This window comes from Gasterosteus aculeatus, chromosome 21 (assembly GCF_964276395.1).
Source record: "Gasterosteus aculeatus chromosome 21, fGasAcu3.hap1.1, whole genome shotgun sequence".
NCBI classification, from domain to species: domain Eukaryota; kingdom Metazoa; phylum Chordata; class Actinopteri; order Perciformes; family Gasterosteidae; genus Gasterosteus; species Gasterosteus aculeatus.
The window spans coordinates 11,899,984-11,925,597 of record NC_135708.1 but is presented as its reverse complement, the minus strand read 5'-3'; the positions used below and the strand labels follow the sequence as shown (position 1 = coordinate 11,925,597).

General features: G+C 42.9%; 1 protein-coding gene across 8 annotated transcripts in view; it reads right to left on the bottom strand.

The window, feature by feature from the left end:
• Positions 1–25,614, bottom strand: part of ctnnd2a (catenin (cadherin-associated protein), delta 2a) — a 195,364-nt gene that overhangs the window by 106,480 nt on the left and 63,270 nt on the right. For all 8 annotated transcript variants that reach the window (XM_078095732.1, XM_078095734.1, XM_078095735.1 and 5 more), the window contains 7 exons: positions 10,938–10,972; positions 10,617–10,721; positions 7,524–7,696; positions 3,304–3,358; positions 2,509–2,728; positions 2,160–2,277; positions 254–386 (listed from right to left, as the gene is read on the bottom strand). In XM_078095732.1, coding sequence (XP_077951858.1) covers positions 254–386; positions 2,160–2,277; positions 2,509–2,728; positions 3,304–3,358; positions 7,524–7,696; positions 10,617–10,721; positions 10,938–10,972 — 839 coding nt within the window. The remainder of the gene's footprint in view (positions 1–253; positions 387–2,159; positions 2,278–2,508; positions 2,729–3,303; positions 3,359–7,523; positions 7,697–10,616; positions 10,722–10,937; positions 10,973–25,614) is intronic.

Genomic DNA, 25,614 nt, shown 5'->3' with positions numbered 1-25,614 from the left:
GAACTGCAGAACAACGGTGCATGTATTTTTGAAGTTGTTATTTATTAGGTGGAAGCCGCGACGAGACTCAGCGGGCCCCTGGTGAATTATGTACACGTGCTGTGACGTATAGATGAGAACACGTTGCCTGTCAAAAGATTGACTGATTCCTCACACTTGACTGTAGGTCTCTGTTTGTTTTTTTTAGGACGGCTGCGGGACGTATTGGAACGTGCATGCGGATGTCAGAGTGCGTGAGTGCGCAAACTCCCACCTGCCAGGCTGCCCGGCCTCTGGAGGGTCGCGGTGGCGTAGAGCTCGTGGGCGATCTTGTACTGGTCAGAAGCGTGGTGAGCTGCCAGTCGCTTGGGAGACAGAGTGGCATAGCTCCCTATGCCTGAACTCATCTGCAAAGAGATTCATTTTGTGGGTTCTTTCGAATATTACAAATAGACTGATTTGTAATTAGAAATAGGTGAAAGATTACAATGTTTTGGCAGCTAAATGTGTAAAAGCTGATTTGTTTTGATTTGCGTGGTCCAGATAGCGAGAGAAAATGACTTTCATGACGCTACAGTGGGGGAAATCAACACAAGCAACCAACTTATTTACCTTACACTCTGGGGTTAAATAAGTTGGTACTTGAAGGTTACATTCTTTGTCATTAAAATGAAATAATTTTCAATTCAACGGCCAGCCCGCTTGGCTTTAATTAGTAATATCACAACACAAGAACATGCTAACCCTAACGCACATGATCAGGATATTTAACTGTCCATATGAAATATCAACATATTCGTATTCGTATCTCGTCATTTGCTGCGGTGAAGAAGCGAGAAGGTTATGTGTGCATACACAAAATCCTCAAAATGCTCTCAAAAGTGTGAGACATTTATATTTCGTGACTCATTCTTTACATTGATTGTACTCTGACTGATCAGGAGAAATATAGTTTGTACTTTTGAAGTCACTCTTATCTTCCTGGTATAAATATCATGGAATAAGATGAATTAAATAACAACTGGTTGTTATTTCTAAACCATGTGGCCCTATTAAAGGTGAGAATGAATATCTCACCAGCTCGGATCACCAGCATATGGCAGTAATTAGGGAAAGCAGTCCCCTTATATTTTCAAGGATAAAATAGCATCTTTAAACACTGCTTTACGCTCTGGAAGAGGAGCTTATTTCTCCAGGGTGATAACCGTTTATAACTGTGAATCAACGGTTGAATCCCTGCCCAGTCGGTGACCTTCTCAGTCAAGCATCTCCTGCAGCATGTTTTCTGCATTATTTTCCAATCGTATGCCTTCTATTAGGGCAGAAATAGTTACAAATCCTCATAACTAAGACACAAAGAAAACTAATTACACACAAAAATGTTATGTCAATATAAACTTATACTATACTAAACTTTATACTTAAATTTACTTTATACTTAAATATTAATGTGGATTTTTTTTCCTGCTACTTAGTAGTAACTACAGGATTGTGCCTTTCCTGAAGCTGTATCAGTCCTCTCCTTCTTTTAATATTCTCCCTTTTCTTCAAGATCATCAGAATCTTTTTTTTCTATTTTCATAGTTGGGAAGGTTGATGCACAGATGTATATTTTAAACCTGAGGATGACAATGAAAGTGCAAATAAAAATATTCATTCCATACTCTTTTACTGATTATCCAAGAAAGTCAATTGAATGCTACGCTCCATTGGCTGCAAGCATAAATACATTTTAGGGTTATTTTATTCTTAATCTTTTGGGACTTGCCTACTTGGCAGACTCATGTTTGCAGCCTTTGTGAGCACTTGTATCTTCTATAGAACTGCAGGGTGTTCAAATTGTACACACAATAAATAAATGCAGCACAGCTTGATCCCAAAACTATGGAATACATTAAGCGAAAGGTGTAGACTCAGTGAAGTCTTTTAAACGACAATTGAAATAATGGGCCTATTTCATGGAATCCTAGTTCTTATTTTAAAAATCTTTTTCTTCGTTTTAGCTCATTTAGATTTTTCTTGATTTCACAGACTTTCTGCCTGTGTTTTACTTGATTGTATTTGTTTTGTAAAGCACTTTTAGCAATTTATTTTGTAGGAAAAGTGCTCTGAATATTAAGTCGCTTATATTATTACTATTATTATAGTCGAGAAATGCTTGAGTAGGTAACATTCTGTACCTGGTGAAGAGGGGACGATGACGAGCCGGCCCCTCCCCCTGCTGCTGTTGAGTTGGGTGGAGATGCGACCCTCAGGGGAGACACGCCCCCACCTGCTGTAGTCACAGCAACCGTGGTGCTGGAAAAAAAATCATTTCTACAATAAAAAAAAGAATGACATTCCATTCTACTCTACTTAGTCGCAAATGCTTATTGTTTATTCATCTCTCATTTTTTCTGTAAAACCAATGAATGAATGTGCAATAGTGATTACTTCAAATCAAACTAAATCAAATCACACCTTCAAACACTATAAGGCCCTAACACATGAACATCAAAATCAATATCAAAGTCAGGAGTTGCTCTCTACCTGTACGACTTGGCCAGTCGAGTACCAGGAGACTGCTTGCTGGGAGAGGAGGAGGAGGAGGAGGAAGGCAGGCGCTGAGTGGTGGAGTAACCCGCTGCGTCCGAGGCTGATCCCAGCCGCTGGAGCTTCCCCGGGGAACCGGATCCCGAGCCTCCTGCTCCTCCAGAGAGAGGGGAGCTGACGCGCTGGGCGGGTAAGGTGGAGCTGGAGTAGTAGATACCTGGAGAACACGGCGAGGGAGAGAAAACTTAACAAACGGGAGTAAAAGCAGGGGAATGAGTTGGAATGTAGTGATGCTCGCTTCAGTCAGACTCCTGGAGAGAGTGGTTCTTGTGGACTAGGAACCAGGGGGGAACAATCACATGGGCAACGGTGGAGAAACCAGGAGGAATTGGGAAAAAGGGTCTGATCGAGTGTTGCTTTTTTACTGGACTTCAGTGCTCGTCATGGATCGACCAAAAACAGATGTTTTGATCATCGGGTGATTCGTAAGTGCGCTTGGTAGATGCCTCAGGCCAAAGATCGACGAATGACTTTTGTGGTAGAATCATCACATCTGGAGTCCTCTCCATGAGAGAGAATTATACATACTGCAAGCTCTCAAAAACCTTCTGCGAGTGGCCAGTTCTTTTGTTCCAATCCTCTGTCAGTGTCTCCCAATGTCAGCCCTGCGTAGCCACAGCGCTTCATGCTGTGTTAGACTCCATCATCTTAAAGTAAAATGCATCCCGATGGAGGGAGAAAAAAAAGGAGAGGAGAAGGGAAGTGAAGGAGAAAGGAGAGGTGAGTTCTTACCTGACCCTGCCCCAGAATGTGACTGTTGCTGCTGGGCGGCACGGCTGGAGGTCACCTGAGGATGTGTGGGGGGAACCCAGAGCAGGAGACGGGAGACGAGTCGTGACAGGAACCAGGGGATGAATAGAGGGAGTGATTTGTGGAGGAGGGAGAAGTTGGGAGGAGTGAAAAAGAGAAAGAAAGTTAAGAAAAACTGGATAAAAAGGATAAGGGTAGTGGCCATTAAAACTTTTTTATTTATGTACAATGAGTACAGTCAAGCCTTTGAGGAGCTGGTAATGAAATCCCCACAGAAATCAGAGGGGGATTCAAACAGACTCATAGAAGCAGGCAATGAAGTCGTCAGAGCTCAGCGAACTGAAATTTCTCATAATGCCTCGTCGCACCACCCACTCAAAGTGGAGGGAAAGATGACAGAGTCATTGTGCATACATGTCTTATTATTCATCCTCTGTAATCTCGTAAAACACAATATCCACAACGACTTAAAATAACTGAATTGTTGAAAAAAAAATCACACAGCGACAAAGACATTTGTTAAGAAATCACTTCAATTGATTTTCGGTATGGTAACATCTAAAAAGCTATTAATATTTTACAATGTATATCAGGAAATCTGATCGGAAAGAAATCAGTTCTGCTACCTACGGTTATGACTGATAAAAGCAATTAATTCTTTGTGTCAGGATGTGAGGAAAACTGAGCATGAGAAGCCTTTTATACCCCAAATCACAGGCCGCTCCATCCTAATGTACTCTCCTTAGTACCCAGAGGCAGTCGGGGAGAAGCATATATGCCAGTGCTCCACTGTCATTTAGCCTTATGTTGATGCTCAAAGCTGTAAAGGGGAGAGGCTTGTCGCTAAAATGACAATTGCTGGTCCAAAAAAGCTAAACTCCCGACTACCACAGGCACACATATGCGTATAATACGATAAGGAACGGAGCATCTTTATTCATGACCTTCCCAAAAATTCTCTAGCGTACCACCCAAGCCTGACATGGCTGCAGCTGCACAAAGGCCACATTATGCAAGCACAGTCCCTGAGTCACCTTGGAGCTTTTCCATTACTTCACAGAGAACCTAAAGCATACGTAGAGCGTATCTGAAGAGCGAGACAAAGTCAAAAACACATGCAAACACAAAATATAAAGGACCACAAACATTATCCGTTAACCGATGTCTCACAAAAGGCCAACCCACACACACACACACACACACACACACAAACACACCGCAACAACTTGGAGCAGGCTATTCTATAAAAAAAAGATGCCTGCTCAGCAAACCTTCCCCCGGTTAAATAAAACAACACACACATGCACACCATTCCCAATTACGTTCTGAACGGCGGTTTCTGGTTGTGTTTTCCAGCTTTGCGAGGAGCTAAAGTGCGTCTGCGGAAGACAACAGGCCTTTTGGTTCCAGCGCGGCTTTGTTTGCAGAGGGGTCATGGAAACTGATTTATCTTTGGCTGAGTGGATTAGCGGTCTCTTTCACAAAAACCTGACACGCCGTTTATGGAGGCGGGAAAGCGTACCAGAGAGACACCGACAACGGCCGAGAGGGAAGAAAATTGGTAAAACAAGGAAGCTGCGGTAGTTTTTATATGTCACCTTACAGGTTCTTGATTCAGTTGTGAAGGAGCATTAAACCGTGAGCTGTGAATACACTCTGATCCGGATGCTGATGGAACGCATCAAACTTGAATAATTTGTTCCTTCTGGTTGCAAAACGCTGTCTTCCGCTGTCACTTCATAGAAAGTTGAGCCAACAATGCAGTTTAGATCCTCGCCATTTATCAGGCTGCTGCTGTTTAGCTCACAGCAATACATGAAGCAGTTCAGTTGAGTCCAACTTTCAGCTTTTCAAGCGATGCGAAGTTTAGCTCCCGGCTGTCAATCCTGCCTCGCAGCTCAGCGCCAACGTCTCAGCAGCCAGCTAAATAGTATTCTCTAGTTTTCATCTTTCCTCTAGAAATGAGAAAAGCTAATGTCAGCAAGACTTATGACATATATGTAAATAGCATAACTGACTGCTGGAAAAAAACTGGCCCATTTGAGTCCATAAAATCCTCTCAGCCTAATTTTCTGCTTTCTTAAGACGGAAGTTTTGAGTTTTGCAAAGCAGTCATAACCTTAATTTGCACAAATGGCATCAGTTTAAACACCATCACTTGATCTGTTTATTTGAGAGCACATGGGAAGATTTTTTTTTCAAGTTAAACGTGTCATGTAACAGAGAGAAATATTAAACTGTATGTGAGCTGCTATCCAGAAGACTGTGCGACAGTATAAGTGTTTTATATACGTTATATAAGTCCCTTGTGTTAGCTTAGTAAGTTATGAAGCCAAGAAATAGATCTAAGGCTGATGAAAGGCAGCCCACAAAACTGACTTTAAGACCCCTACTAATATCTACAGCCATCGTGATGCAAAGTGAGACAGAAGTGGACTTCTGACTTATGAGGAGGTGAGCAATTGAATTAATAGATAAACAGATGGATGGGCGATTCAAATAAATAAATGATGGGTATAGATGACTTGTTGTCTGTTCGCTAATAAATAGAAGGCCCGACAGACTGTGAGAGGGAGAGCGCTTTCTCCATCCCCTTCTGTATCATCTTGCAGTTCAGCTTCTCTTCTCCTCCAGGAAAACACTGCGATGTTTGAGGTGCCATGTATCCATGCATTATTAAAGCAGGTCCTCTCAGGGTTATAAATACCCCTACAGTATGGCAGCAGCCCTCTCACTCTCCCTGAAACAGTCACTTGTGCAGACCTTTGTACACACATGGAGTGCAATGAACACCCCTTTTTGCACATGCATGTGCAAATGACTGCAAGCACGCTAACAAAATACCGGCATTTAATGCACGTGCATTCGAACTTCACCTGTCTGTCGGCACTGGCTTTGTATGAAGCTATTCATGAGCAACAAGCCCTGCTGACAAGACTGGCCCCATTACACTGACAAGCCCAAAACATCAGAGAGGAGGATACACACAAACACACACACACACACATGCATGCTAATGCTCACATAGACAGAGATGCTGAGCAGAAAGGACAGAGAGGGAAGATGGGGGGAGAGAAAAGAGGACGGGAACACTGCAATACAAGGGGAACAGAGGACGAGACATCATTCAGGATTCAGACTACGGACCGTAAAAGCTCCCTTTGCCGTATCTGCCCATCCATCTCCAGCACATGCCTCCATCGGTTTGTCTATCCACGGAGTTTGCCTCAAGTATTTGTTACCTATCAGGGGAAGGAATGGGATCTCTCTCGGAAACCATCTCTTTAAAGACTGTTGGGACTGTTAAGGCGGAGGGGGAAGGGGGGGAAGCGGTGCAATGAATGAAGACAAATATCACCTTTCTCTTTCAAAAGACATCATGATCACCACATGATGATAAACAAATGCACAAAAACAGATTTTCACACCCACAAAGCAACAACCAAAAAAAAAACTCACTGCATGCCTGCACAGGTTTTCAACCTTCTAGCTAAGATACAAATAAAGGTTTCCTCAGAGAGCTTGTTAAATAATAATCGGGTTTATAAATATTGTCCTTAAATATTTATTTTACCTTCTAGCACTAATGGACAATTTGCCCCAGACACTCGCAATACGTTTTAAATGAAATGCTTTATTAATTTAGCGGCGCTTCTCTTCTTTAAAGTATGCATCTGTGTACGTGTGTGACCATTGAAATATAAAGAAAACAATTTACAGTAATTTGGTGGGGTTTCTCTCTTCATCAGCACACTGCTGTGATTAATAAGTGACTTTGTTTTAAGCTTTAGTCCTCAAAGTCTTTATAAAGAAGACACTTAATCTGATTTCCTCTGTGTGCATTTAATCACCTGCTTTTAGTCCATGAGCATCTGATTTCCCTCTACACAGCTTTGAGGAATTCCATGTCTCACCTTCAGACAAATGTGCTACGGATTACTTTACAAGCCAGTTATAGGGACAACAAATTGGGATTCTGTTAGCATACATGCCTGAAATATCAACTGAACCCAACTGTGATGTCAAACAATTTTAAATTTGATGAGAGAGTAAGCGTCCAGGTGGAGAAGCTCTTAATGTAAAGTTTTCCTTACAGCAGACACAAATGGACCGTTTTAGAATATCTTGTCTTTTTCATCCTCACACACGTCAACACTTCACACGCGTCCTCACCATCATCCGTGCAAAGCAATCTTCCCTACCTGGTTGTAGCTGTGCACGGCTCCTCCAACCTGCCCGCTGCGCTGAGAAGTTGCTGCGGAGATGCTGTCGCTATGGGCGAGGGTCTGGTTGCTATGGTAGCTGGCAGAGTACTGGAGCGAAGCCTCCGGGGTGGAGTTAAGCTGCAAGGAACTCTGGGAAAGAAGAGCCGGTCCTACCGATAGAGAGAGACCCAAGAGTTGTGTATGGTTGGGCAGTTGTTGGGGGTGGTTGGCAGTGGTTTCGTTTGTGTGTGTGTGTGTGTGTGTTTGTGTGTGCGGTCCATATATAGTGATAGCAAGCGAGTGAGTAGAGAGAGATTAAGGGGGAGAAAGAAAGGGGGCGGAGGGGAGCGATTGAGAGGCAAAAAGTGAAATGGGGAAGAGAGAGAGAGAGCAGCAATTTAGAACAGATAGTGCAGCAGTGCAGCACTCCGTGAGTTGGAGATGGCATGCATAATTTATTAGCAGAGGGAAAACACAGGAAAAAAGAGAATAGGAGAAAGGAGAAAGAGAAAGAGAATAGGAGGAGAAGGAGGAGGAGAAGGAGCAGGGACAGGATGGGAGGAGGAAGGCTGGGAAGAAGAAAGTTATAATAGATGGATCACCCCATAACTTCTTATTGACCAAAACTTTCCTTATGATACGGTAAAGTCCTGGTTAGTAATGAACCACTGAATGTTGCTTTCATTAGCTGTTTGGTAAGCTCTGCAGCTCTGAGTATTGCCTCATTCATTTCATTAGCTGGAGTAGATAGTTAACCCTCCCATGCTGTGCACATGAAGCCCATATTGATTGTGAATAAGAGCATCGTAAAGCAGTGTGTGAACCACCTTCCAGAAGGAAACTTTTAGAGCCAGTGGGGTATTTGAGCCGTTACACAGTTATCGGTACGTGAGTTTGTGTGTTTTTTTCCGCTTTATTGAAGAACATTTGGATCCTTGACATGTTTACAGCGGATCCATGTTTCAACCAGCTGCTATTTTTACCCTCTGCCTCTGACTACACATTTCAATATGTTTAGTTACAGTTATAAAGAGTTAGGAAGCCAAAACTAAGATGTTTTTTAGTTTTGTAAATGTCATGAATACATCTTTAGAAGTCTTCAATAAATGTCCTCGACACAGCTCACAGCCTTGTTAGCTTGCCCCCCCCCCCCCCAAATAACAAAGCCCCGCCCCCCTCACTATCATATCATCCTCCCTATCTGTTTGCTCTCTCTTTCTCTCTCTCTCTCTCTCTCCAACCAAAGAACCGAGATCAACTCCTCCGCTTCTTGCCCTCACAAAAGACTTGTCTTCTCTCGTCTTGATTCATTCCTTTTTATGAATTATTGAACAGCACTTTGAGTTGCGCAGAGTGAGTGGGAGCTTCCGAACTCATCATCCCTCGGCCTTGATGTTTGTTACTTTTTGTGTGCGCAGCTTGACAAAAAACACTCATGTGCGTCAGTTTTCAGAGTTGGTAGGCGTGACGTGAAGTGTGACGCCGATGACTCAAAGGTCATCAGGCCGGGTCGATCGGGAAATTGTTTTTGTATCAGGGAGCTGACGTGCTTGCGCATGTGTGTATAATATGGAAATAAAAACCACTGGCACTGGTTCCTGTTTGAGTCTCATAGAGTCTCCACATACGTCCTGCACACATACAAAAGGGTTTAAGATAAGAACAGTACACCAAGGCGTCACGGTACGTTCTTTGAGATGTAGATTAGTTTCACAATATTAACTTTTTTGTGAGGTTGTGACTCATTTATATGCATTTGTGCTGCTCCGTTATGACACTTCACCAACTACTATTACCGGGAGGCAGAAAGCCTCCCCGTTTTGTGCAACCTTTTCACCGAACAAAGCCACATGTCACAATGCTGTGCGTTTACCGCTTGCTATCATTTTGAGGAGAAAAAAAACGCACACCCAAATAGCTGTGCTGAATTCATCTGCACCCACACATGAAATGGGAAAAACAGCTGGGTGTGGAGCACGCACAATACGTCCGCTCACGATGATGGGGCACCTATTTGGACTCGGGTAAAGCAGAATCTGCAAACATGATAATAACCTTATGTCTTCCCGGGTTGTATCGCAGTCTTATAATATGAGAGTGCACTCTTCAAGTAGAAATGCCATCTGTTAGAGCAATATTAACTATTAAAAAGGTCACTAGGCAATAAGTTAAATGGCAATGCAGTGTTGCAAGACCAATGCCTTGCACATTTAGCAGATTCAATACATGGGCTGCCCCTCAACCCCTGCTTCCATTGGTATATCACAATGCAAGGCCTACAGGATGGAAATATCGAAGAGGGACATTTTTATCTGCCTTAAGAGGAACACGTGTAGTTGTGAATAAGTTGCCTCAAAGTCTGTGTTTTTGGAGTCAGCTTTACTTACATTAGTCTCTCAATGCCAAACTACAGCTGCACGCTTTCTCTGCAAGAAAATACTTTGCATTTTTAAATACTTAATCTAACTATAATGTCAAATCCTCCCATGACTCACCTTGCTTATTGTAAGTAGAAATAAAATGTGAATGAGAACTCAATATTAACTCAGGGAATTGCTGCACTTAGACCAGATATCTAATGGCCTACGGGACTAATAAGAGAACATTTTCTCATTTCCTTTTAGGAAAACAAAAGTAATTGACAAACAATAATCCTTCCGTAGATAAACCAACCACGTGCGTCGGTTTTATTAAGATTGTCCCCATCGTCACTCTTTTTTAAAGACAGACCGTGCACGACAATTAAGAATAAGAATTCCTTTTGAGGCAGTAAAAGGTTTGTTCCTTGTGCCAGTAGACCTTAATTCTGATCCAGTTAACAAGGTCTAATTCCCTCTCTACGAATCAAATCCCTCTTCAGACTTGACTGCACATGAAAGCATGAAAGTCTGAATAAATTCAGATGCTTATTTTCTTAAAACTGAAATTCCACTTTGCAGGTTTAAGCAAGTCGGAGTCAACTCAAAAACACAGAATGGATTTGAACTGTTGTAATCTAAATAGACACTTCATATAATTAAGTTCATACCCCACTGCCTACCGCCAAACACACACACACACACACACAATGCTGCTTATTAGTGCACTTACGTTCTCCACTGTCGAGTATTCCTGATTCTTGAAGGGAGCGAATGCAGGAATCCACCAACTCCAAACCAGTTGTCAGCTCGTCCTCAATGTCCTTTTGTCCATCGGCTGTGAAGGGGAGAAGAGGATGTGGATGTAAGCAGAAGATGAGTTAAGTTTTGTTAAGTTAACTGCACCGAGCGCATGCACGTTATCTTGAAATCATGCAAATGAACCCTGACTATAAAATCTGTCAAAAAGGTTTGGAGTCTGACCTCGCAACTTTTGCATAGTATGAACACGGGTGAGTAGTTGCACATTCATTTACACACTTGCACACTTTACCTTGAGCTCTCCATCGAAACTGCTCATCTGCTGAACTGCAAAAGAAGGATAATGTTAAAATATGTCAAAAATAACAACATAACATACAGGAAAAGCAGCAGATCTGCGATAGAGCTTCCAAAACACTTTCAAAATATGAAGTGCAGTAAAATATATTTTAAAAAGACATGACCTGTTGAATCCTGTGACTCATTTGCATCGAATGTACTGCCATTCCAAAGTGAGATATTCAAAAGGGAAAATAAGTATTTTAATATTTATAAAATATGTCAAACGCACCCTGCAAACATAACAAATCAAATGTATTGAAAGGAAATTTGAAACCATTTAGTTTATACATAATTCTGTCTAAACACTGTATTAAAAACAAACAACTAAGGAATACAAAAATAAAGACTACCTCTTAAATGTAATCATTATACAATTTACTTTACAAATCTAACATGAGCTCTTTTGTTAGAGTCCATTAATGGATGGATAGTGTTGTAGACACAATTCACCACTAAACAAAGATACACACGCGCATATATGCACACGGACACGTAGCAAACAAGACTTCTTCCGCTCGCTCTTCGCGGCTCTCAGCGGATCGTTGATTGACGGGTGGTTGAATGGAGAGAAAGTGGAAATAGAAGGAATCAGACAGGCAGGAGGAGAAAGCTGCAGAGTATTGAGCCGCCTGCTGTGATCAATGCAGACACAAACCGACTAACCGATACATACAGACTCCGTCACCTGATTCCATTCACACCAGCAAGGCTGTCTGGACTAGTCGGCTCGTGTCTGCGTTTGTCTGCTACTCTAGATGACCTGACTCTCTAGTTGCGGGTCCCTGCTTGTGTGCACCTGGGTGTTATTGTTTAATTTGTGTCTAAAGTGCTTGTGTGCCTCCATGTGAGTATAAGCTCATTGGAGTATATGCAAATGAATAAACACATTATCCCATTTTTAGGAGTCTGTTTGCCCTGTTAGTAGAGATCGCAATGGTCTCCCAGAGAAGTTCCAAACGTGTTTCCTAGATTGACTTGACTGTCGGAAAAAGTCTTGACTTTAAACACAGTTGCCGGGTTTTTTGGCGCATCAGTGTCTTGAAAAGCATGGAGTAGTTAATCTCTAAAATGGAAACAGGCAAGTGGGAGCTCGTGGAGGAAATGAGAAGCACAGCCGTTTGGTGACAACTTTGGTACTCGAGTTTATAGATGAAGTCTTCATTCAGCTACTGTCCTTGCAGCACCTCGAGGCCTGTGCTGCTTGACGCCACAGCTGGTTCCAACGCGTGACGACCTCACCGGAGGTCAATGTTGGTGTGGACTGAACGGAGGGACGCTCCTTAAAGAGCCAATGACCCAATGTCACAAAGTGGTTCCATATGTGCGTTTAGATTTAAACAAAAGAGAGGAAGCTGCTGGGCTGTGTGAAGGCTTCCCTTCATAAATCGGTTTGACTGTCTGAATATGAATTAAGATTACGTTCAACAATTCTCCGCTTGACGGAAGATTTTTTCGAAACAAACACTCACAAAGTCACAAACAAGGGGAAAGCAAGTTCTCTGTTATCGATCTCTGCCGTTTAATACCATTTTGTATTTAGCAATGTCTCTGATTCTTGTTCCATGAAAAAGGAATAATAATATGCCTCTATCGTCACGCTACCGTTAGTTTCATTTGCTGTTAAAATTTAGTATCATACTTTTTTAATACCAAACTGCAAATACGGGACTAATGTTTTTGTGGAAAAGATATCTAGAGAGCAAGAGCAAGAGAGAGAGAGAGAGAGAGAGAGAGAGAGAGAGAGAGAGAGAGAGAGTCTGGGTAACACTGGAATCGACATGCACCCAAACAAACCAGCAGAGACAACAGTACAGGAGAATGACAATAATAACAAGTCGGTGGAGGAAGTGTTGTTCTTTCATGTGCCTGCAGGAAACAGGATAAGAGATGGAAAACATTGTGTCACCTTGCTAAAGTGTACTTGATGAGCGAGGGAAACGGGGGGGAGAAGACTTTGCGTGAGGGAGCGGAGCGACAGCAGAAAGCTGGTTGAATAAGCACGGCATCATTCTGCAGCGCTGCACACTCGCCGGGGCCCCTTTCGTTTAGCGGCGATCCCGCGTTACAGAGTCGCCGCTCCCCTCTCGACTGTCACGCGGCTTGAATCAACAGACAGCGTCCCCTACCGCTCCCCGGGAAATACACAACCTATTTTGCATCCACAAACACGGAGACTGCAAGATAAATATGGTTTAGCTCAAATAGTCCCAACTCGTGTGTGTTTGTCTCTCACGGGAATGCGGATGCTCAAAAGTGTAACTGCTTTCAAAAATAGGAAGTAAACACAAACAAACAAACAACCAGAGTCTCTGGTGGATTGGCGGCCTTGTGGTGACAGAACAACTTTTGTTTGCCAATTAGAGATCAACTTCAGTACAGTTTTGTGCTTGTGTTTAAAACCACGCTGTTACATTTACTCTTGTGCTGATTAGATTTTGCTTCAAAGAAGCCGCACAAAAGCTACAGTTGTGCTTTAAATTGTAAGTACGCCGATAAAAAAACAAACATTAAGCACGTTGTGTATGTGTTTACGGTTGAAGGATGTCGCCATCCAGACAGGAATCCCAGCAGCTACATCCTCCATGACTCATTGGTCCCCAGCTCAGAGGGCATCCCTCCGAAAAGGGTCTCACGCTGCCACACAAGGTCCCGCTCAAATCCTCCCGCAGCCTCCCTTCATAGACAGAAGCACTAAAGAACACTCGTCCGTCCTGATGAGGCCGTCAGTGAGGCTGCGTGTGCACGCTCCTCGCTTGGCCCTCACACGACACTAGATTAATACACACAGGCGCACACACACAGGTCAGGCATGCAGCTGGAACTTCCACACAGATATTAATGCACACACAGATTAGAACTACACACACACACACACACACACACACACACACACACACAAACACGTCGATAGAAAGCGCTTGAACACGCAACGGGTCAAACAAGTCAAAGTGTCTTTAAGCATTTCTATTCCGCAAGCCTTAAAGACCACGATCCTGGTTGTTGTTGTTGTTGTTATAATAGAGGCTACTTTTTATAACAGATGAAATAAACCCGAATGATAAAAAAACACGGGTCATTACAAAGCATTCCGGTCTTTTCCATTAGGCTATAAACCTACTAGTTAGCTCTGAATTGTTCCGTACCCGTATTATTCAAATACACATGAAGGGAGGGAGTGAAAGTAGGGGGTACCATTAGGGGAAGTAAAAAGTCCAAAATGACATTACCTTAATTGGGGATTCATTATTCAATTGTATAATAGGTGCATTGGATTAAAGGAATGGCTGTTGGCTTACGACATACTTGAATGAATCACGCATGGATGTACAGTATGTTCTGAATATACGCCCTTGATTTATCACTAACTGTACAAATAAAAAAGCCGAGAGAAATCTCAAGGACACTTAATAATGTTTTTGATGCAGACTTTCAGAGATTGGAACGACATTTAACGATCCTTTTTTACAGTATTTGACGCTGTACAACCACATAACTATTGAGCTTTCATTTGACATAATCCCCCCCCCCCCCCTACTCCCCCCATGATTCTTTACAGGGATAGAAACCCAAGATATTGATAGGCAACATTGTGCAAACTCACTTTAAGTCTTGGAGCTGCCTCGGGAAGCACTCAATTTCTTTTTGGAGGTCTATTATGTCGACAGTTATCTACCCAGTGGTGGTTGTCATAACAACAGTTTTGTACTTCATCATCGTCAGCATGACAGTTTGACACTATAACGGTTATCTGCCAATCAAGGCAGAGTATTTGGCTTTCATAATGTGTGAGGTGGAGACGATGTGTGTGTAGGTGTGTGTGTGAATAAGAGAGATTTGAAATAGGCTTTGTGTTCAGAAAGGACACAAAATATGTCAAGAGAAAGCGTCGTGTTTTTCGTCTGCGTATGTATATACAGCACGCGTCTCTGGATATGTGTGCGTATGTACACGCCCATGTGCGAGCTCCCTGATACTCTATTCAGAAAGAAGCCTATTGTGCTCACAACAAGGCCGAGGACAAACTTTTGTGGAAATGACAGCTGAGTGACGGTTCAACAGTCGGGTTGGAAGAGAATTGTCTCGTCAAAGTTTTGAATTTACTTTTAAAACCCGACTACTGGCAGCTGCTACAAAAAAAAAAACGTATTCTTAAAAAAACAAAACCGTTTCAACTTTCTCCTCCACAGCCTTTCAAGTCCTGTGCGCTCTTGTTATGCAGATGTTCAGCTTGAACTCTTTAGCAGCGGCAGAAGTGCAACCACAATGGGCCGACTCCGTTATCTTCCATGTTTACACAGCACGGCGAAGATTGATCGTTTTGTTTTGAGACACCGCCAAGAAGATAATGGAAATCCTGATTCGTCACACGAAGATTCAATGTCCCCAGTAGATCAAGAGAAGGACTCCTCGCTCAGTGAGTTTCCTCAACAGACGACTTCTCCCTTTTCTTTCAAAAAGGATCCTTCGTACAAAATAAAATTATTTCAGAAAGGCCGCGCCCATACAGAGTACACAACAACGCTCGTAATAGCTCGGCAATATCGGCCTGCGCAGGGACAACTGTGCATGTCTCTCAAGTGTGTACGAGTGCGCCCGCATGCAAGATGCAAGTTAATCCTGTGTGTGTGTGTGTGTGTGTGTGTGTGCACATGCATGCATGAAATGTGGGTTCCCACTATGAGCAGCACCTGCTGGTATCACTGTTTCAGCTCGGAAAACATGTCTAAATCACCGAGCTATTATAGTTATTATGATAGGTTGCATATCGCAGGTTTGCACCAGCACAGATAATGACAGAATACCTCCGTGCATAATTCACCAGGGACTGGAGGCCTGACACTGGGTGTGTCAACTGTACTCCACACAGACGGGGACCGTCTCATATTTATACTCCTCTAAAACGGCTCACTGCAGCAAGACTGTCGTGACATGGTGTTGAACTGGAGATTAAAAGCTCCACTGCACACATTGTGAAATGTGAAATGAAGAAAAAGTTTCACGTTTGGTAGATTACTGAACAATATGATAAAAGTTGTGCTCCAGACGCCTAAAGTCAATTTTGAATTATTAGTCTTATTGTTGAGATAAGCTTGATCCTCGTGATTAAAGTGGAGTATTCTAACCTTTTGCTTCACTTTTTGGCACAAGTACAGTTTGTGCTGCTTGCTGGTTTGTACATTCTACTTTTTAATTTACTTTTTAAATCAAGCAGAGACCCAGGAGCCCTATAAGCGAACATGAATTACATGTACATGCACAGCAGTGTTTAGTAGCGGGTCAGATCAAATAAAGACACATGCTCCACTCTACTGTAGGAAGTAAAGCAATCTATTTACGGGCTGCAGGCCAACGCATTGAGCATCCACCAGCACCCTTGTTCAACAGAATTTAAATGTTCTATTAGCACTTCGTGGTATGCATTTTTTCCACAGTTATCAAGTGGTGTACCCGCAAAACTAAACTCCCCGAAAACAAAGCAGCAGTCCCAAAGCACAGGCCGTTTAAAATAAATCAAAAGGGATGAATACAGTTCTTTCCGGTTGCATTGCAGGGAAAAAAAACAAAACATGTACCAATATTCTACGTGATGTCAAAGCCAATGATCATGCTCACACACCACTGTATGAGAAGCAATTATTGGGACAAACACAGATTACAGAGGCCAAAGATGAAAACACGCACAGCCGTCATCATTTGTCAGTCGTGTCGGAGGCTCACAGCGAGAGACAGTTTGGCCTCACACAGCCGGAGCCACCGATGATGGATTCGCACAAGCAGCGCTGTCGCTGCCTCTAACTGAGATCCGAACAGTGTGCGTTCAATCATCAGAACATTTGGGAAACGTGCTGTTCGTGAAGTGGAATGTGCTCTCAGATCATTTAGTCCGACGTTTCAACTGTGAAAGTTTTGCTTTATTGTGACTCAACAATTCACTTTGTCAAAAGAAACCGGCTGGTTTCCCACTGACGTATTCTTCTCATCAAGGGATGGAACACTTTCATGACTTTTCTGCACTTTTTGCATTTTCACACTTTTATGGTCTTTTTATCGTCTCATCCACGCAAATCTGTTCCTTCATCTGGTTGGAAGGAGGAAGGTTCTGTTCTTATGCGCATCCATCCGAGGGTGCGACATGCGTACATGTTATTGCCCGAGTTTGTATTTATTTCCAAACAACCAGCAAGATCCCACCGTCTGTGTCCGAGAAATGAATTGTAAACTCCTGCACCCCGTCATGGAGTGTGAAAACACACGTGTGACAGACACACACACACGCACACACACACACACACACACACACACACAGGCTCACAGTGAAGGGCAGTAATGTGATGTCATGAGTGGGTAGGACATCTCTAACTCTAAATCCCCCAGAGGATAATCTAACCAATGATTTACTGGGAATCACAGAGTCACTCTCGGCAGCTTCCACTCCAGTGGAGGGATATGTATATTTAAGTGTGTGTGTCTGTGTACAATATTTGTCTGAACAGACAAGGAGGGGAGAGGTTGCTCTCTCTTTGAGGCCCCCCATGAGACCAATTACCAATACTCTGCGGCTTCACACAGCCACTTGTAATCTTACACCTCATAGGAACTGTCGCTGCTTGACTGTGTGATCAAGGTAATGGCTCAGCTTGAGCCTCATACTCTGAATGTTCACAATTTAGGACAAACCGGTCGAAGCGCGGTGCGGTTTTTATAAAAAAAAAAAAAGCACACACACGCAGAGAAAAGGGCGTGACTTAAATCAAATCAAGGGCAATATTTAACGTGTTAGATCAGAGGAAACTGCAGCAAATGTTGAGCTGAGGAAACGGTTGATGACACCAATGCTGTGTTAACTTGTAATAGGTCAGCGTGACGACCACACAAATCAGCAAGAAGCTTCTTTATTTTTGCATATTGGCCGATTTATTACATGGGAACGGACACTGATCTTGTTACGGAGCACAGGGAGATTTAGCAAGCAATAAGCTGCGAGTTCAATCTGGCCTCTCAGCGTAACTGTGGATGCCAATGTCGTTCCAAGAATTAAAATTTGGGATGATTTATTGTGTCAATATGGCATTTGTTCGATTTTAACGAGTCTTTAAGTGGACGCATTGTACTTCTTTTCTGAAAACAATGGTTACTTATCATAACCTCCATTTTTCACATTCCACTACCGTAATAAAAAAAAACAGTTAATATTCCACAGTCGTGTATTGGCTCTTTAAAATGTCCAGTATATTTCGCACTAATAATAAGCTGAAGGTGAGTGTGTAGGCGTGCGCGGCAATGAGGCTTTCCACCAAGCCTACATGAATTATACATTTGGTACGTGGGAATGTGCACACGCATGTATATGTTTTATTGATTGATCGATTGATAATGTGACGTAACACCGAGGAGCCTGGGACTGACACACACACACACACACACACACACACACACACCATCTGGCTGACAGGGTGCAACTAACTTCAACACCTTGACAAAACAAGGCAAAAAGGCAATGTTATGATTCAGTCTCTGGGTGAAATAGGAAGCTCGTATTGTAAAACATGTCAGCGTGTATGTTAATATTTATTTTCATAAACAGAAAACATGATCTTTCATTGATTGCATTTCTGGTTGAGGAATATCAATATAATCTAATTTAAAAAATAAACATGTCATTAAATGTGAGAGCGGAGAGGAACGCTGGCTTCACGCATGATAGAATTGAAGCGGCTAATAGGCCGACAGCTTTCCCTTCAGTTTATTGATTACAGCAAAAAGAAAAGTTTTCACTGTTTTGATTTGTGATGTTTCATTAAAGGCTCACTTTCTGAATAAATATGCCCAAAATAGGAAATGACAACTGCATACTACTGCCAATACATACTGTATTTGGTATTTTAGTGTATTTACTCTATATTGTAAAGACAGACTTGTTAATGGCAGTGGTGCCTGGCTACAATGTAAGAGTGAATTTTGTTATTCTGTGTATTCTGTGTGTGTACGTGGTATTCCTAGCCTTTTATTTCCGTATCGATTTATTGGGAAGCATATCCTTTTTAAGTGATCAAGCTCCCTTCACGTTCCTTGTTTAGTTTTTCCATCCAATTGAAAAAACTGCATCATGTAAGAGAAATAAGAGACATTTTCTTTGCATCTCCCCCCATAAAACCGGCTATCATTTTATTATTATCATCATTATCATCAACATTTTTAGGGTTAATAATGCAACAGTGTAATATCGCATGATGTCACACTCACCCTTCTCTTCGTGTTGAAAATGCAAATGGTTCCCCACAGAAATTCATCTGGATTGTGTAGGTTTTAAATCATGGAGTGACTCACCAACCAGGAGACCGACACAATGAAAAGTGTAATTACAGCATCCTACAATGACTCTTGGGAAGACTCCGCCTCCACATCCAACCACATCCAACCTCTGGCCCACAGGAAATAAACTCGCTAGCCTCACTGTGTCAATCTGAATCCACTTTGAAGTCTGTGGAAATACGACACGCTGCACAAGAAGGTGCACACACTGCTTTCTGTGTCAATGATCGTTTTGTGAGCCATTAAATTGCCATACGGCTCTGGTATTCACCAAATATCACATCAAAAGTATTTACATCGTCAGCCGAGGTAACACTGCACAGTGAACAGTTGGAAACTTCTTTTTTGTTATCACGCTGCTGCGTATTAATGACAAAGTGTTGGTGTGGTGTGAGGAACTTGCGAAAACAAAGTGGCCGGGCACAGATGAGTGCGAGCAGATGGGACACCAAAACAACCTGTCCCTGGCACACGCACACACACACACACACAACCGCACCCCTGAACAGCCTCCACTATGAAATCTTCTTCTCAAACTGCTCCGGGCACTGATTCCTTTGGCCTCGGGGTATGATGCCTTGAGAGGACAAACTCCCTCGTATTATCTCTCTCTTACTCGCCCTCTTAGTGTCTCTCTCTCTTACAAACACACACACACACACACAGCTTTCTGAGGCTCTCGACCACCCACTTGTTTGAGGACATCAGTAAAGGGACATGAACTTGAGAATGGCCTCGTTTATAAGCCCTGCATGTTCATTTCCACACACATTTCACTTCATCACTGCCTCTGCTTCCAGCTGCTCCTTTTGCCCCTTTAATATTTGAGAAATATTTCTGCTTGCTTATCCTCATCGCCTACCTCAACCTCTCACCCATCCTCTTCTTTATTCCAACCTGTTCTACTCTCTTCAATCTGCTATTATCTCCTTGCTTCCTCCCTCACTTCCTCTCTCATCTTCCTCTCTCTCGCTCCAAGTCTCCAGGTATTACCATCCACAACATTAACTGATCCAAAGATATCCAGTGGATGTAAAATAGATGTTTGGTTCGTTTATCTATGTCGGTGGAGTGTCAAATCTCTGATGCCTCATTTCCTTTAGCCAAAATGTGTGGTGCAGGTGGCCCTTTTCTATGATGGCTTCATACTGAAAAATTAAGTTTTGTAAGTTTGTTTGTTTTTCTATGACTGAAAATGTATCAATAATAAAGATTTATCTTGCTCGTAAATAAAACACAATGGGTATAAATAGGTAGGTAGAGCTATACTGAATTGGAATGCTTGTTTTGTGTTTTTTTTACATATATTTTCACACGTGGTTATCACTGCAATTTTTTTCTATGCATCTCCACAGTGATCACTGGGTATTCCACCATAACTGTTGTGAATTAGAGTTAGCGTGTTTGAAACCAGCTTACTTAAATCCTGTTAAATTGAAACCTTTTCCCACACTGTCACCACACACACACACACACACACACACACACACATATTTAAATACAGAGAAATACTGCCTGCAAGACCGCAGAGCGGTGCGTCTCTCAACGGCGATCCTTCGTACACACACAAACACACACCTAATAACCTGTCAAGTCTTTTGAGAGTCTGGTCAACAAAACATCTCAGCACCTCTGTATGGATGAATGCACACGCCGAATTTTAAAGTAATTCTCGAGACCATAATCCCACATAAACGCATGCTAATAACTGTCTACACGGATACACACACACTCGCTCAGCGTCATTATAAGCTTCAAAGGGAGTTCTGAGCCGAATGGTGCACACACAAAGCGTTACGTGTTGAGATCAGGGTAACTTCCCCGCAAAGTGGAGCCTCTTCAGCACAGATGAGGAAAAAAGACATCAGCATTGAATATGGGGACTAGCAAAGAAACAGATTGTTTCTTAGACCAACAAGGCACCAATAAACTCATCATCCAATCAAATCTGTAACATATGTACCGGCCTGTGATTACGGCGCTTATATTAGATACTGCCAAATGCAATGTGAGTGAGACGCATCATATTTCTGCATTTTGTTCAAAGGTTATCAGAGCTTTCTGACAAATAACTGATAAATGAGTAACAAACCCTCACTGATAAAACATCATCATGCGGCATTTTTATGGCTATTGCTGTAAAAAAATAGCTCGATGGTTCAAATAGCCATCAGGTGTCCTATTATATAAGCTCTGGGGAGACATTACCTCGCACAGGATTTTTTAATAAGCTAATTTCTCTCTGGTCTCTCTGTGCTTCTCATACCTCTTTTCTCTCTTCCATCTCCACAACTTGCTTTTTAATCCTGTCTTTTTTTTTGTTGGTATCTCACAGTGTTTTGTCTCGGTATTTCTCTCTCGGCTTCTTTCTGTCACACTCTCACTGTTTTGTCTGTCTCTGTCTGCGTCTCTGGCATCATTTGGTTGGTTCTTATCTATTCTCACCACTATCTGGTGTTGAGGGAAGATAAGCATGCATTTGCATGTCTAATGAACCAAACAGCCCCGTTTCCCCTGCAGCATGAGGATGCGCACACAAGGGTGCGGATAGGCACATGCAAATGCATGCACACACTGCTGCTGCTGTTGGCCCTCAAGGCCTCCGTCTCCTTTGCACTGACATGGGAGTCACCAGCTGCTGACTCCTGCAGGAATAAACGTGGCCCGTCTACCCGGCTTCACATCTACAGCTGGAATGACACGGGGACGACATTCTAAAACAGAGGGGGAATCGTGTGTCATATTGGAAGAAAGAAGTAAATCATAACAGAGTCCGTGATGGCCGACGGGGCAAAGTAACAGGATGTCACAGGCAAGCGTGGATGCCGGGGGAAGCTTGACTGAGGCCACTGTGCAATTGGAATTAGACCGTCTCGTTTTCTCTCTGTGCGAAATTTAGAAATCAGTTCCACAATCACACGGATTAAAGATGTGAATGTTGTTATTGTAACAGCAGCAGAATAAGACAGGGACCCTTCCCTCGGAGTAAAAGATCTAAGGTACAGGGATGGCTCACGCCAGAGAATTCCCGTAGCGCCCCGTTTCGCTTCACATTTGGTCAGATGGTTTCTCTGCGCCAAACGTTTACGAGACGCAGGCCTTCCACTTTTCTGGCTTCTCTTCAAGGGATCGGCCTCTGACTGACTCGACAAACCAAATTCCAGCTCTAACTCTACTATTTGCTGCACGTAGGTGTCTCTTTTGAGGAAAAAAGGGGGATTTTTTTCTTCAATTTGCAACATCAAATATCCAAATGCAAAACAATACACCTGGCTGCTAAATACGATCAAACAGTTTTGAGGAAATGCAAAGTCAACCGTAGGGATTCTCTAAACACGGTGATGTGCGAAGAAAAGGTAATCCACCCTCTGAAACGCAAAAGGGTCAAGATGTAATTTAAGAGCGAAGACGGATAGATAGAGGAAAGGATGAAACAACACAGACAGAAAGATAAAGAGTGGAGACGACAGCGGTGTGAGAGATGTCGCCACCTGGCACCATTTTTCTCCTCTCCCCTTTGGAAATGCATCATCAGTCATTAAGGGGGGAGCGTGACTCGCGGTATCATCATCGCTCACACACACACACACACACACACACACAAAGGCCCAAACACAAGGCGTATTTTAAGGTATAATGCAGCGGCATATAATTTGAGTTATCTCTATGCAGCATTTTGCTGAGCTTATAAAACCGCCCGCAGCTAATGGTGTGATGGATCCCTCCATTATCACCATACGCAGGAGACCAGAGCGGGGTGTAGTAAGATAAAGGAATGGAATTGGATAGTATTTTAGCCGTGGCAAAAACAGGAGGGTGGTCCCGAACAGAGAGGGTCCGGAAATAACCAGTAAAAATAATAATTGCATGATGGAGTCTAAAAGCCGCTTGAACGTAATGGACGCGCCGAAATCACCTATGTTTGGAAAAATCGTTTCAAACTTCAACGTCAACTTTAAATAGAAAATGCAGAGACTTCACTTTGGTCCAGGCTGAAATGTGTCAACAACCTTTTGACACAGTGGGGAAGGTTTGTCACGAGATGATGTCACGTTTTATGTGATCCCCTGTCTTTTCCACCAGCACCCAGTTTAAATGTTTTTAACTTTTTGAAGTAATGTTGAATGAAAAATACTGGACAGAATTCTATGAAGCTGAATCCAGCAGTTAAGGATAATTCATAATAACCTTTTTAAGGTCACAAAGTTTGCTCTTTTTGGACCAATTACAGACAAGGACACGTATTCTTTTAGATGTTTCCGGCACTCTCTCTGCGTTTGAGGTCCATTCGCTGCTTTGATCAACTCTTGAGCGCAGGAGGAGAAAATGTGCGGTTCTGTTTCGCACACGCGGCACAAACACTGGTCCCCGCTGGTGTGGAACTAAATGCCACGGCTTGATTAGAATAAATAGTCCCATACGGGCTTTGGGACTGACACCAACGCGCAGCAAGGCAAGAACGTGTGTGTGGTGACTCATTGCTTTTGTTCTCTCTCTCTCTCATTAAGACCGTACGCACACACACACGCATGCAAACACAGGCACACATTTGGGCACTCGGGGCTTACCTTTCTCTGACCTACCCGAGGGGCCTTTGGGCAGATGTGAAAGTCTGAACGTCACAAACAGAAAGCCGTTGCTGCCTCAGGACATGAACTTTACACCTTGCTCTCCCATCTGTCCCTCTTCCTCTCTCCCTCCCTCTCTCTCTCTTTCTTTCTTTCACTCGCACAAACACACGTTTGTCTCGGGAAGTGCATCTCTTCAATTCGGCAAACAGCCAAATCAAAACACACGCACGCACACCAGCAGTGTCCCCGCATTCCGACGGGTGCTTGTGTGAAAACATGTGTTCCGGTGCAGATGTTTATTACCCGTGCATGCATTTGGGTTGAGCCTATACTGTACCTACATGTATTCCAGGCGCATGTCAGTTACTTTTATGAAGGAGATTTCCTTCTCTTTCTTTCCCTCCACATTGCAATTCTCCGTCGCTTAAACCATAAATATTAGTGAGGCCTGAAGGAAGGAGCTGTCTGTTTACAAAATATACATAATCCAAATGCTTCACCCGTGAGCATCATGAATACACGACAGCGGGATACATAAGTGATAGGGCCGAAGGGAACGTCTGGTTAGCGGAGCTGGCACTGAGTGATTGTCCCTGAAACCCAAACACACACCCTACCTGTGCTTGATACAATATATCCTCTGCTGTAAATAAGTGGATACATCGAGACAGTTCGGTTTGATAGCATGAAAAATATAATGGGAAGGATATGGTGAGTAAGAGAAGGAATAATGCCAGATACAAGGAGTCAGTGAAAACAAGCAAAGGGAGAGAGAGAGAGAGAGAGAGAGGGGAAAATAAACAAATAATAAATCAACAACCCTATTCTGTGGTTGCTTAAGGCTAATGAAAGCTCTTTATTAGTCATCCATCCCTTTCTCAATCTCTTTGCTCCTAAAGGCGGCTGTCCTTTCTTTCTGTCTCTCTCTTCTTCACTCTTTCTGCGTAGCCCCCCCCCCCCCCCCCTCCTCCCCCCCAGGATTGATGTACTCTCATCTCTCCAGTAAACGCTAACAATTCCATTAAGCACAACAAAACACTCGTTTAGAGGTGACATTTGTTTCGCTCAACTTTGCTTTGTCATCTGCATATCAACCGAGGGGCCGTCTGCCTCGGCTTGGATTCAGATTATCTGACACGACCTTGCTTTATAATAACTGGCAAATCATAATGGATTCGCTACTCCTTCTTTCTTTAATGACATGGCTCTACGACAACTGCGCTCGGTCTTTGTCTCACTGTGCATTAGTCATTGCTGTAATATCTTCACTTTCTGTGTTTATAAAGATACACCATAAAAGTAGAGACAATGTATTAAGTCGGTAGTATATTTGCTAGCAGCCAGTGTAATATCACAACAACATAAATACATTCATCCATGTGATTGTAAGTGACATATATGGCCTCGGTAACCCACGTCGTTGTACCATGATCAGATTTGTACACATCATTTCCTCAACAGTTCATCAGGTGCTTCAACGCACAGATAATATGTCCCAGAATTCCCTGCAAGGTCAAAGCAAGGCAGACGACGGCCATGGGTCCTTTGATGTAGTTCCAGTGATGTGGCCTTCAGTGATTTGGAAGCAGGGTTCAGGTCTCAGTTGACACCACGATCAAATGATTTACAAGCCTACAAATTGAACATCCAGTAGCTCTTGGAGTAACTGTGTACAGAAAACTGTTCATGCTGTTTTACACCCGGCTTCTGGCTTTTCCCAGTTTTGACCAACATACCGTCCCT